The sequence below is a fragment of the Phacochoerus africanus genome, chromosome 1, assembly GCF_016906955.1.
Source record: "Phacochoerus africanus isolate WHEZ1 chromosome 1, ROS_Pafr_v1, whole genome shotgun sequence".
NCBI lineage: Eukaryota > Metazoa > Chordata > Mammalia > Artiodactyla > Suidae > Phacochoerus > Phacochoerus africanus.
The window spans coordinates 8,444,018-8,457,986 of record NC_062544.1 but is presented as its reverse complement, the minus strand read 5'-3'; the positions used below and the strand labels follow the sequence as shown (position 1 = coordinate 8,457,986).

At 48.2% G+C, this 13,969-nt stretch overlaps 1 protein-coding gene across 1 annotated transcript in view; it reads left to right on the top strand.

Moving 5' to 3' along the window:
* Positions 1-13,969, top strand: part of FAT2 (FAT atypical cadherin 2) — an 82,823-nt gene that overhangs the window by 30,072 nt on the left and 38,782 nt on the right. Inside the window, exons 4-10 of the mRNA XM_047771534.1 lie at positions 1,098-1,156; positions 3,117-3,428; positions 4,382-4,592; positions 6,138-6,277; positions 6,900-7,181; positions 8,226-8,436; positions 9,887-13,945. Coding sequence (XP_047627490.1) covers positions 1,098-1,156; positions 3,117-3,428; positions 4,382-4,592; positions 6,138-6,277; positions 6,900-7,181; positions 8,226-8,436; positions 9,887-13,945 — 5,274 coding nt within the window. The remainder of the gene's footprint in view (positions 1-1,097; positions 1,157-3,116; positions 3,429-4,381; positions 4,593-6,137; positions 6,278-6,899; positions 7,182-8,225; positions 8,437-9,886; positions 13,946-13,969) is intronic.

Sequence of the window (13,969 nt, the reverse complement as noted above, 5' to 3'; positions counted from 1 at the left end):
GAAAGGAGGATGGGGAGGGAGAAGCAGAGAGGGAACAGGAGAGGAGCCGCAATGGGCCGGAAGGACGGCCCTGCTCGCCCTTTTACCACCCGGATGCGGGCCCTTCCGTCGGGGCCCCCACGGCCTGGGGACAGGCTGGGCGGGGTGGCCTGACATAGTACTCACTCTGTCCCAGAGGAATGTGTCTTCCTCTCTGGCTGTGGGGCTTTCCAGGGGCCTTCCAGGTCCCTCCCAGGCCCACCTGCCACCGCCCCCCCCCCACCCCAGCCCGCGCCCGAGGCAGAGGTCACTCCTCATGCCCCGCTCCCATTTCCAGCACTGGAGGCCCCACCCCAACATCGGATCCCCTTCCCCCTCACAGAGCCCCCATCCCCACACTTGGTTCCCTTACTCCATCATTTAATTGCCTGAACAAGATTAAGAAACTTACTCAAAGTTTTCAGGGGGCGCACTGACCCCTACCAATAGCTCTGCTTTCATTGAAAAAAGACCTTCTTCCCCAGCTAGGACCTCTCCGTAGCACCTGTGCTTGGAGGCCCCTCTGGGCCCCTGACAACCCTGAGCCTGACTTTCCCAATGCTTGCAGAGAACTGGAACCTTCTCTCCTTTGTGGCCTCAATTTATACTGCAGCGCCTAGAAAATGAAAACCAGAGCACCAAGTCCACCTTCCTCAGTTTACGGAGGAGCTGGGAACAGCCCAGAGGAGCCCTCCTCGGGCTCATCTGTGCCAGCCTGGCGTGGGAAGAGCCAGTCCCAGGCGAATAAGAGAATTGTAGCAAAGGAGGAAAAGGCCACCTCTTTGTGATTTCTAGTGACCTCAGGGTAGCGACTGTGACCCCACTCGTGACTCCTGATAAGCTGCCTGTGTCCTCAACAACATACCTTGCTCAGTGTGCTGTCATCATCTCGGCTGTCACCTCCCCTGCCACTCTTGCCCTCCTCTCTCTCCAGAGTTCCATGTCCCCTTCATGCTCTTGCTCTCCAAAGACAAGCAAATTCTGATCTAGGCTTTGATATAACCCTTGAACGTTCCCCAGTAAGATGGCCCAGGTCTCCCCTTTGGGCCCAGGTCTCTCTCCTACCATCTCTCCTCCAGGTCTGCTCTCCACTGCCCGGCAGCTGGACCGAGAGAACAAGGATGAACACATCCTGGAGGTGAGTGATGCTGCTGAACCCGTTCACTGGCTTCCAAAACCTCCTGCAGGAGGCCAGGCTGGGGTCTAGCCAGGCCCTGGGGCCACATGAACGTCCCCAGGCAGTGGCCGAGGAGGTGCTGACTCAGGGAGGTGTGGCTACTTCAGCTAAGCCTTGCTGTGGTTGGTGGTGAAGATGCTCAGGGTCTTCACTGGCTCCCTTCCCTACGAAGGGAAGGAATCTGAAACCACATCCTGGCTGGGCAAGAAGCATGGATTGATTAGCAATGCCTGCACTGAGTGCAGGAAGAGGGACGGGTACAGGTGGGCTATGTACTTGTCTAGTCTGGGTTCCAGCCCAGCCCCACGGTCTACAGAGAGTCACCCAGATCAAACACTAGGTCAGTCGCAGATCCAGGAAGAAAACTCAGATCTTTGTCTTCTAGGTCCATGCTTTTTCTGGGTTGTCTCTAAAATCACATAAAGGAGTTACCATCCTGGCTCAGTGGTTAACGAGACCGACTAGTATCCATGAGGATGCAGGTTTGATCCCTGGCTCCACTCAGTGTGTTAAGGATCTGGCGTTGCCATGAGCAGTGGTGTAGGTTGCAGACCAGCTCGGACCTGGCATGGCTGGGGCTGTGGCTTAGGCTGGCAGCTGTAGCTCTGATTGGATCCCTAGCTTGGGAACCTCCATAGAGCGTGGGTGTAGACCTAAAGAGGAAAAAAAAAATCACCTAGCATCCCTTGTGACCATTCCAATGAGAGGCATCAGGTCTTGACCTGGGGGGATTCAATCAGGAAGAATCTAGTTAGGCCCCCCTCCTGCACAATCCACAAGTGATGAACAGGCATCTCCTCTAGTCTTAAATACATCCGGTGGGAGGGACCATATTTCTCAGCAGAACTGAAATAAATGTTGCCTTCTAGGCTCTCAGGCTCTGGGTATTTCCTTTGTATGAAACAGGCATTATTAGTAAGTGGCAGGAAAACGGCCATCTGGAGACTGAAGTATTCTTCCATGGTTTGCAGAGGTATTTATATTTTAACATCAAAGTATTTTAAAAATTCAGAATCATTTAGAGTGGAAATGTCCTGTTTCTTTTTTCTTTTTCTTCTTTTTCTTTTTCTTTTCTTTTTTTTTTTTTTTTTGGTCTTTTTGTCTCTTAGGGCTGCACCCATGGCATATGGAGGTTCCCAGGCTAGGGGTCCAATTGGAGCTACAGCTGCCAGCCTACACCACAGCCACAGCAATGCATGATCTGAGCCGCATCTGCGACCTACACCACAGCTCATGGTAACGTCGGATCCTTAACCTACTGAGCGAGGCCAAGGATTGAACCCATGTCCTCATGGATGTGAGTTGGGTTCGTTAACCGCTGAGCCACAATGGGAACTCTGGAAATGTTCTATTTCATATTGATGCCTATAGGGCAATTTGCCCCTACATGAAATGGTCTCTGATCCTAAAATTGTTTTAGTGCCTTTACTCTGCATTAAAGGCTCTCTTAGGGCTGCACCAGAACCATATGGAGGTTCCCAGGCTTGGGCTTGAATTGGAGCTGGAGCTGTTGGCCTACACCACAGCCCCAGCCATGCCAGATCTGAGCTGCATCTGCAACCTACACCAGAGCTCACAGCAATGCCGGATCCTTAACCCACTGAGTGAGGACAGGGATTGAACCCGCATCCTCATGGATATCAGTCGGATTCATTTTCTGCTGAGCCTCAACAGGAACTCCTCCAGTTCTTTCTTGTTTCCTTCTCTGTTCTCGCTGGCTTTCCTGTGGGCGAGGTTGCCAGAGAGCTGGGTTCCAAGTAGGTGAGGTTATGACAGTAAAGATCATGAGCCTACTTTCTGATTTGACTGTTGACTCATCTTCCCAGGCTGTGGAAAGCAGGGGTAGTGGCAGAGGTGCAGTGGGTGGTGAGACATAATCCCTGCTTTTCCTTTGTCACCTCAAGCTGCATTCTCTCCGCAGGTGACTGTGCTGGACAATGGGGAGCCCACCCTAAGGTCCACCTCCAGGGTGGTGGTACGCATCTTGGACGTCAACGACAATCCCCCCGTCTTCTCCCACAAGCTCTTCAATGTCCGCCTTCCAGAGAGGCTGAACCCAGTGACCCCTGGACCTGTGTACAGACTGGTGGCTTCAGACCTGGATGAGGGGCTCAATGGCAGGGTCACCTATCGTATTGAGGAGAGTGATGAGGAGGGCTTCAGTATCGACCCAGTTACAGGCGTGGTGTCATCCAGCAGCACCTTCACAGCCGGAGAGTACAACATCCTAACGGTGAGAGGGGTGTGTGGAGGCACAGCTGGCCAGGGATGTGCTCTGCGGATTCAGGAGGAGGGAGGCAGCCTTCAGGCATAATGGTGCTCCCCTCCGTGGCTTCTTCCCAGAGAAACTGCAAGTCCTGACTTCGGCCAAAAGACCAGAATTCTGGGCCTTTCTCTCTGAGGGGAATAAGGTCCTTGCCTGGGAAATCTACCCCATTCTTAAAGATTTGGTGAGAGGAGCGGGGGCTGTGAAATTAAGATCAGCCTGGGTTCCATTCCTAGTACTGCCATTTTATACCTGTGTGGCCTTGGACAAGTTAACCCCTGTGATCCTTGGTTTTATCATCTGTAAAATGAGGCTAAGAACATTTCCCTGATGGGAAGCCAATAGAGCAAGGGGCTATGGCTCAGGTTCTCATGTCACTAGCCTGAGTCCAACCCCAGCCTCATGGCTGGCCAGGTAGACAATCCCAGGCAGGTAAATTCATAATGCTGAGCCCCAAGTTCCTGCTGCAAAAGGGAGGTGATAAGGGTACCTCTCTGAGGGCTGTCATGAGCATTAAATTAGATGCTGCACTTAAATTAGGTCTTGCTCTTAGAGTGAGGCCTGATAAGGGTGAGAGCTCAATAAAGTGTAGTTTATGCTTATGGTTGTTGTGCAGGGTAAAATGCCTATGCATGGAAAGTCTGTTTAGAAGCAGCACACAGTAAGTCTTCAGTTAACAGTGGGTTTGATTCATTTCTCACTTCCCAGGAGGTTCTGTGTTCTGTTCACCCCTGTGCCTGCTGCAATGGCACGGTGCCTATTTACAGTAAGTGCTCAACCATGAGCCAAATGGATGAACCAGGAGACAAGAGGTCAGCTCAGTCAATCATGGGGAGCTTTCTTTCTTGGCCTGGGCTTCTTGTTTCTTGGCCCCCAACCCTACAGACAAAGCCCCAACCTCAGTTTTGGCCTCTTTTCAGATCAAGGCAACAGACAGTGGACAGCCACCGCTCTCGGCCACTGTCCGGCTACACATCGAGTGGATCCCCCAGCCCCGGCCCTCCTCCATTCCACTAGCCTTTGATGAATCTCACTACAGCTTCACGGTCATGGAGACAGACCCTGTAAACCACATGGTGGGAGTCATCAGTGTGGAGGGCCGACCTGGTCTCTTCTGGTTCAGCATCTCAGGTGAGGGCCCAAGGAGAGCCAGCCCCCCAGACCCCTTCCACCATCCTTCCAGACCAGCCCTCATCCTCCTGGCGCAATCCTTCTGAGCCCTCTCAAGGTTACACTCCCTGGCAGCCACCATTTTGGCCATGAGTGGTGACTGTCCCTCCCCTGGCTCTCTGGGACAGTGGGCAGTAGAATCACCATTTCTGCTAAGCTTTCCTTCCGCATCAGCTGTGGTCTCAGGTGGAATCTCCATGGTTTCACCGGTAACTGCCAGAATTAGATGGGGCCTCAGTTACCTTGAGTTCCCAAGAGACTTAACGTGGTGGTACAGAGAGACCCAGAGGAGAAAGCACAAGTTGTATGCTTCCTCTTCTGCCTCAGTGGTAACATACTGCAGAGCTGACTTCACTGACCTTGAGCCTGAGACCAGCTGTAGCCTAGGGCCATGTTTAATGACTGGGTCTCAGGTTTCCATCCTCAAGATCATGGAAGGTGTCCATTCTCATGGTAGGAGACACTTGGGGCCAAATTTTCATGACCGTCTCTGAAATTTCTGTCTCTAAACCAAGATTTAAAAACAAACAAACAAAAAAACAACACCTGGGGGTAGGGAGTGGTTCACAGATCCCTTTGGGAATCTGATGAACATTTAGGCCTTCTTCCTAGAAAGATGCATGTGACCATGCATACAAAGGTATACATACATTTGTACACATTTAGGGTTTTTATAGATTTTCTGAAACGCAGCCAGGGATTCCAGGTTAAGAATCTCTAATCTCAGTACCACCTGAACCATGGAGTCCTACTATAGAGATGCCCAGCTTGCTTCAGAGGTTGGATACCAGCCTGGTTCGAGCTTTTTGACCTCCTAGGTTTACTTCCAATTCTGATTTACTGCTCTTTTTAAGTGTCTGGGCTTTTTCTTCTTTTGTTCAAAATTAATACATGTACTCTACAGAACATACAGAAAACATGGATACAGAGAAAATAAAAATCATCTAAATTCCCACCTCAGAAGATAATCTGCTGTTATAATTTGGATGTTTCCTTTTAGTCATTTTTTTCTTTACACACCCACACCCATGCTTAGGGTTATATTAAAATGTTCTAACCTTTTAAAATACATCATGAACGTATTTCCATCTCACTAAACAGATTTCTACTAGCAGACCTTTAAATAGCTGTATGTTAATTCTAAATGCATTTATTAAATCAATGCCTGCTTGTTGAAGAGAGTTATTTCCATCTCCCCCTGTGCATAGGCTCCTTGCGACCATGCAACCTCCCTGAAAACCATGAGGTTTTTTACGACTCCTGCATGTTTCAATCCCAGCAGCAGAACACATTCTAGGGCAAATTCTGGTCTTCCTCGGGACCCTTCAGTCCTTTAAAGTTTACCTTATTCTGTATCCTCACTTGGATCCTGATAATAATTTGACGATAACTTGATAAGACCTACGACCTCCTCCTCTAAACCTGCCAGCCAAATCCCATGATAGGTCTGCTACTCTCACCTGCATCGCTGAGGTCCTGCTTGCTTTCCCCTCACTCGCCCTCCAGGTGGGGACAAGGATATGGACTTTGACATTGAAAAGACCATGGGCAGCATTGTCATCGCCAAGCCTCTGGATACAAGGAGGAGGTCAAGCTATAACTTGACTGTGGAAGTGACCGATGGGTCCCACACCATCGCCACCCAGGTGAGAGGCCTCCCTGGGAGCCCTGAGTTGAGAGGAGTAGGAGGCCTCCTTCATCGGAAGGCAGCTATGCTCCCCCCTATACCACCAGCGCACCCGGGCCCTCCTTGGCTGGGATGAGGCTACACAAGGCATGTGGTGCACCTAAAAGAACGATGAATTCAGAATCAAGGTTCTGCATTCCAGTCTTATCTGATACACTCTCAAAGAATGTGATCCACAGAGAATTCTCGTTCCCACTGTGGATCTCTGTGTACTGAGGGGTTTTGTCTAAATAAGCGGTTTTCAATTAAAGATGGAGAACCACAGGGGCGACCATGCAGATAAGTGGGGCTCTGGGATGTCGACTCTGGTTTCAGCCAGTTTGATCTGTTTCATATCCTGGAATTTTACCAAAAAGTTTCATTTGAAGAAAAGGCCCTTTAACAAGAATTTCATTTTTGAAAACCACTAGACTGCCTACCATCTGAAAGCCTTGTGATTTTGAAATCCTATCATTCATTCAGCAAATAGGTATCTAGCAGCTGCTGCCTGCCAGGCACCGTTGTTACGGTGGAGAACCAGAGAGCCAGGGTCCCTGACCCCCTGCAGCTCAGTCTGTCTTCTCTCTCTTGCTTCTCCCCAGGTTTACATCTTCATGATTGCCAACGTTAACCACCATCGGCCCCAGTTTTTGGAGGCTTCTTATGAGGTCAGGGTTCCCCAGGACACACTGCCTGGAGTTGAGCTCCTCCGAGTCCAGGCCACAGATCAAGACAAGGGCAAGGGCCTCATCTATACCATACATGGCAGCCAAGACCCGGGCAGTGCCAGCCTCTTCCAGCTGGACCCGAGTAGTGGCGTCCTTGTAACTGTGGGGAAATTAGCCTTGGGCTCGGGGCCGTCCCAGCATACACTGACTGTTATGGTGAGTTAACTGAAAAATTGGGTGAGAATACGCTGGCATATGGATGTGTGTGGGTGGGCACGCTGGGGGGCATGCGGACGGGTCCCTTTCCCCTGCTGAGCCAGGTGTACTGATGCCCATAAAGATAATCCATGAGATGGGTTGTGACATTTCCCAGCCTGCCAGAGGCACCTTCCATAGCGGATGCCTGGGAGTGAAAAAAGGGATGGGACAGCTGCCAAAAAAGCTCCTGCCACCTTGGCTTTTTCTGGGCTCACTCCAAATATCTCCCAACAGTTCTTCCCCTGCTCTGTGACTGAATGACACAAGGTGAACTCGCATAGCATCAGATATGAGAGGGATGCAGAGACCACTTCACCCGGAGCAAGCGGGTATATAAGGCCACAAATTAAGGAGGACTTACTCTCAGGGTCCTGTGTCTGCCCTTTTATGACCCAGAGAATGAGAGCCTCCCTAAGTGTACACCCTACATGTCACATTTGCCTCACACTAGTCCCAGTCCTGGTCCCATCCATTTCTCTTATCTTATACCTGAGACCCCCCAACTTGTTCACCATCACACAGTTCTTTATGATGGAAACAGAACCAGAGTCCAGCCTTCCTGACTCAGGGTTCTTAGGTATTAGTTTATCACCCTCTGGGCACTTAAATTTATATTCAAGGCTCTGAGAAGTTCTGCATCAAGGAAAAATTCAACCTCATGTAATTCAGTGCCCCCTAAATTTACTTAACCATAGGATTTTTTTTTTTTTTGCTGAATAATAGGTTAATATTTTGAAGAATACTCTCTGAAACTCATTTGAGAAATACTGCTTTTTTTTCTACCTTTCTCCAAGAGGGCAATTATCCATGAGCATCCCTAAGCCTAATAATCACAAATTGATATATTTATTTAAAAAGAATGTAAATGAGGGCACAGTCTAAAGTAGAGAGCGTTGCAACTAGGTGTATTTCTCACTGGCATTCTATTTCACTGACCTTAATCTAACACTGACTCCTCCCATCCCATTTGCTCCTCATCCCATTTCCTCCTTGGGCCCACAGGTTCGCGACCAGGAGATGCCCATCAAGAGGAACTTTGTGTGGGTATACATTCACGTGGAGGATGGAAACCTCTACCCACCCCGCTTCACCCAGCACCACTATGAGGCGAGTGTTTCTGATGCCACAGCCCCAGGCACAGAGCTGCTCCAGGTCCGAGCCACGGATGGTGATCGGGGAGTCAATGCTGAGGTCCACTACTCCCTCCCCAGAGGTGAGAGGCTTGGCTCTGAGGCCAGGACATGAGGGGAGGGGCTTCGGCAACTAGAGGAAACACCAAAGACATGGATGTGCGAGTTATCCAAGTTATCATTCTAGCGCATCCCCGGGACTATAAGGACCTAAGGTAATGCACTTGTAAAGATGCTAAGAACAATAACAAAGGATTATTCAAATTATGGGAAAATTTGCATAGGTAATATATAAATCCAGGGAGTTCCCACTGTGGTGCAGTGGAAACGAATCCAACTAGGAATCATGAGGTTGCAGGTTCTATCCAAGGCCTTGCTCAGCAGGTTAAGGATCTGGTGCTGCTTTGAGCTGTGGTGTAGTTTGCAGATACGGCTTGGATCTGGTGTTGCTGTGGCTGAGGTATAGGCCAACAGCTGTAGCTCTGATTTGACCCCTAGCCTGGGAACCTCCAAATGCTGCAGGTGCGGCCCTAAAAAGCAAAAAAAAAAATTGTATACATATATATATATATAAAGATATATATATATATCTCCACCAATATGCAAAGGATTCTTATGAAGTCCATGCAACCTTTAAAAAAATATCTTTGAGCATGTGCAAAGGAACTTATAATATTTTATAAGATAGATGGAATAGTTTTAGGAGTAACTTTTATTTTCTTCTAAGGCCACATCATAATTTCTTATCTATTATAAATTTTTTAATCTGAAAAATAGGAATATTACCTGCACTAGAAAGTCTTTTTAAAGATTAAAAGGGACAATATATGTTAATATATTTAAACTGTAAAATATCATACAAGTGCCAAGTGTTATTGCTATCATTCATAAGTATTAATTATTTTAATAAATTAATATGACAAAATGATAATATCTAGTACCCAACTAATTATTGATAATTTGTAATGTTTTATGGGAGTTCCCATTGTGGCTCAGCAGAAATGACCCTGAATATTATCCATGAGGATGCAGGTTTGATCCCTGGCCTTGCTTAGTGGGTTAAGGATCTAGTGTTGCTGCGAACTGTGGTGTAGGTTACAGATGCAGCTCGGATCTGGCATTGCTATGGCTGTGGAATGGGCTGGCAGCTACAGCTCCAATTCAACCCCTAGCCTGAGAATTTCCATATGCCGTCCCTGTGGCCCTAAAAAGGAAAAAAACATTAAATGTTTTATAATTCATAATTGATATGTAATAATTATTTTCATCTTTGGTTTGTACCTTAGGTTGTGACCCAAAGACTTAGTGATCATTGAAGCTGCCATTTTTGGAGCACCTACTATGTGCAACACATAAGGAATTTCATACAGTATATACCTACCCTACACATTATATCATAACTCAATGCAGGGAGGCACAGGATGTGGATTTTGTCCTGTCTAACTTTTGTGTCACAGTCTATTGATCTAGAAAGCCTATCTGGTACCTCTTGAGAGTGTGGTAAACTTCAGTTAATCTCGTCTTTTGTTTCAGGGAACAGCGAGGGTTTCTTCAACATCAATGCCCTGCTAGGCGTCATCACTCTAGCACAGAAACTTGAGCAGGCAAACCATGCCCGGTATACTCTGACAGTGAAGGCAGAAGATCAAGGCTCCCCACAAAGGCATGACCTGGCTACAGTGATCATTCACGTCTACCCCTCAGATAGCAGTGCTCCCGTCTTTTCAAACACAGAGTACTTTGTAGAGATTCCTGAATCAATCCCTGTTGGTTCCCCAGTCCTCCTTATCTCGGCAATGAGCTCCTCAGAAGTTACCTATGAGTTAAGAGAGGGAAACAAGAATGGCGTATTCTCCATGAACTCGTATTCTGGCCTCATTTCCACCCAGAAGAACTTGGACCATGAGAAGATTTCATCTTACCAACTGAAAATCCGAGGTAGCAATATGGCGGGGGCATTTACCGATGTTGTGGTTCTTGTTTATATCATTGACGAAAATGACAATGCTCCCATGTTCTCAAAGTCAACTTTTGTGGGCCAAGTTAGTGAAGCAGCTCCACTGAACAGCATGATCATGGATGAAAACAACAACCCCCTTGTGATTCATGCCTCTGATGGTGACAAAGAAGCTAATTCCTTGTTGGTCTATAAAATCTTGGAGCCAGAGGCTCTGAAGTTTTTAAAAATCGATCCCAGCATGGGAACCCTAACCGTCATCTTAGAGATGGATTATGAGAACATGCCCTCTCTCCGATTCAGCATCTATGTCCATGACCAAGGAAGCCCCATCTTATTTGCACCCAGGGCTGCCCAGGTCATAATCAACATCAGAAATGTAAATGACTGTCCTCCAAGGTTCTCAGACCAGATATATGAAGCAGCAGTACTAAAGCCCATCCACCGGGGTATGGAGCTCCTCATGGTTTGGGCCAGCGATGATGACTCTGAAATCAATTACAGCATCAAAAGTGGCAATGCTGATGAAGCTGTTGCCATCCACCCTGTTACAGGTCGCATATCTGTGTTAAATCCTGCTCTCCTGGGACTTTCTCGGGAGCTCATCATCAGGGCTTCTGATGGCCTGTATCAAGACACTGCGCTGGTAAAAATTTCTTTGACACAAGCCCTTAACACAAGCTTACAGTTTGACCGGGATGTCTACAGGGCAACGGTGAGGGAGAACTTGCTGGACAGAAAGGCACTGGTGATTCTTGGTGCCCAAGGCAATCATTTGAATGACACCCTATCCTACTTCCTCTTGAATGGCACAGATATGTTTCATATGGTCAAATCAGCTGGTGTGTTGCAGACAAGAGGTGTGGGGTTTGATCGAGAACAGCAGGACACTCATGCGGTGGCAGTGGAACTGAGGGACAATCGGACACCTCAGCGTGTGGCTCAGGCTCTGGTCCGAGTCTCCGTTGAGGATGTCAATGACAACTGCCCTGAATTTAAACATCTGCCCTACCACACAATCATCCAAGATGGCACAGAGCCAGGGGATGTCCTCTTTCAGGTATCTGCCACCGACCAGGACTTGGGGGTGAATGGTGCTATCACATATGCACTGGCAGAAGATTACATATATTTTCGAATTGACCCCTATCTGGGGGACATATCATTGAAGAAACCCTTTGATTATCAAGCTCTAAATAAGTATCACCTCAAAGTCATTGCTCGGGATGGAGGGACCCCATCCCTCCAGACTGAGGAAGAGGTACTTGTCATTGTGAGAAATAAATCCAACCCACTGTTTCAGAGTCCTTACTACAAAGTCAGAGTGCCTGAAAATATCACGCTCTATACCCCAATTCTCCACACCCAGGCCCGGAGTCCGGAGGGACTCCGACTCATCTACAACATTGTGGAGGAAGAGCCCTTGATGCTGTTCACCACTGACTTTAAGACGGGTGTCCTAACAGTGACAGGCCCTCTGGACTATGAGTCCAAGACAAAACATGTGTTCACAGTCAGGGCCACAGACACAGCTCTGGGGTCATTTTCTGAAGCCACAGTGGAAGTCCTCGTGGAGGACGTCAATGATAATCCTCCCACTTTCTCTCAGTTGGTCTACACCACTTCAGTCTCAGAAGGCTTGCCTGCACAGACCCCTGTGATCCATCTGCTGGCTTCTGACCAGGATTCCGGGCAGAACCGTGACATCTCTTATCATATCGTAGAGGATGGCTCAGATGTTTCCAAATTCTTCCAGATCAATGGGAGCACAGGGGAGATGTCCACAGTTCAAGAGCTGGACTACGAAGCCCAACAACACTTTCATGTGAAGGTCAGGGCCACGGATAGAGGAGACCCCCCGCTCACTGGTGAAACCCTTGTGGTTGTCAATGTGTCTGACATCAATGACAACCCCCCAGAGTTTAGACAACCTCAGTATGAAGCCAATGTCAGCGAGCTAGCAACCTGTGGACACCTGGTTCTCAAAGTCCAAGCTCTTGACCCTGACAGTGGGGACACCTCCCGCCTGGAGTACCTGATTCTGTCTGGCAATCAGGACAGGCACTTCTCCATTAACAGCTCATCGGGAATAATTTCTATGTTCAACCTTTGCAAAAAGCACCTGGGCTCTTCTTACAATTTGAGGGTCGGTGCTTCTGATGGGGTCTTCCGAGCAACTGTGCCTGTCTATATCAACACTACAAATGCCAATAAATATAGCCCAGAGTTCCAGCAGCATGTTTATGAGGCAGAACTAGCTGAGAATGCAAAGGTGGGAACCAAGGTGATTGAATTGCTAGCCATAGACAAAGACAGTGGTCCCTATGGCACTATAGATTACACCATCATCAATAAACTGGCAGGTGAGAAGTTCTCCATAAATCCCAGTGGCCAGATCACCACTCTGCAGAAACTGGATCGGGAAAATTCCACAGAAAGAGTCATTGCTATTAAGGTCATGGCTCAGGATGGAGGAGGACGAGTGGCCTTCTGCACTGTGAAGATCATCCTCACAGATGAAAATGACAACCCCCCACAGTTCAAAGCATCTGAGTACACTGTATCCATCCAATCCAATGTCAGTAAAGACTCCCCAGTCGTCCAGGTGCTGGCCTATGATGCAGATGAGGGTCAGAATGCAGATGTCACCTATTCAGTGGATTCAGTGGAGGACTTGGAAGAAGAAGTCATTGAAGTCAACCCAACCACTGGCGTTGTCAAGGTGAAAGAGAGCCTGGTGGGCCTGGAAAATCGGGCCTTTGACTTGAAAATCAAAGCCCAAGATGGGGGTCCTCCTCACTGGAACGCTCTCATGCTGTTACGACTTCAGGTGGTTCCTAATGAAGTATCCTTGCCCAAATTTTCTGAACCTCTATATACTTTTTCTGCATCTGAAGACCTTCCAGAGGGGTCTGAAATTGGTTCTGTTAAAGCAGTGGCAGCTCAAGATCCAGTCATCTACAGTCTAGTTCAGGGCACCACCCCAGAGAGCAACAAGTATGGCATCTTCTCCTTGGACCAAAACACAGGGGTTCTAAAGGTGAGGAAGGCCATGGATTATGAGTCCACCAAATGGTACCAGATTGATTTGATGGCGCATTGCCCCCATAATGACACTTATTTGGGTTCCTTGGTCTCTGTTAACATCCAAGTGAAGGATGTCAATGACAACAGGCCTATATTTGAGGCTGATCCATATAAAGCTGTTCTCACTGAGAACATGCCAGTGGGGACCTCAGTCATTCAAGTGACTGCCAATGATCAGGACACTGGGAATGATGGCCATGTGAGCTATAGGCTGCCAGTGGACCCTGGTAGCCATATTCACGAGCTCTTTGCCATTGACAGTGAGACTGGCTGGATCACCACACTCCAGGAACTTGACTGTGAGACCAGCCAGATCTATCGCTTTTATGTGGTGGCCCATGACCATGGCCAGACCATCCAGCTATCTTCTCAGGTCCTGGTTGAAGTCTCCATTACAGATGAGAATGACAATGCCCCCCGCTTTGCTTCTGAAGACTACAGAGGATCTGTGGTTGAGAACAGTGAACCCGGTGAACCTGTGGCTACTCTTAAAACCTTGGATGCTGATATTGCTGAGCAGAACAGACAGGTCACCTGCTATATCACAGGTAAGGATGCTGATCTTAGAATGG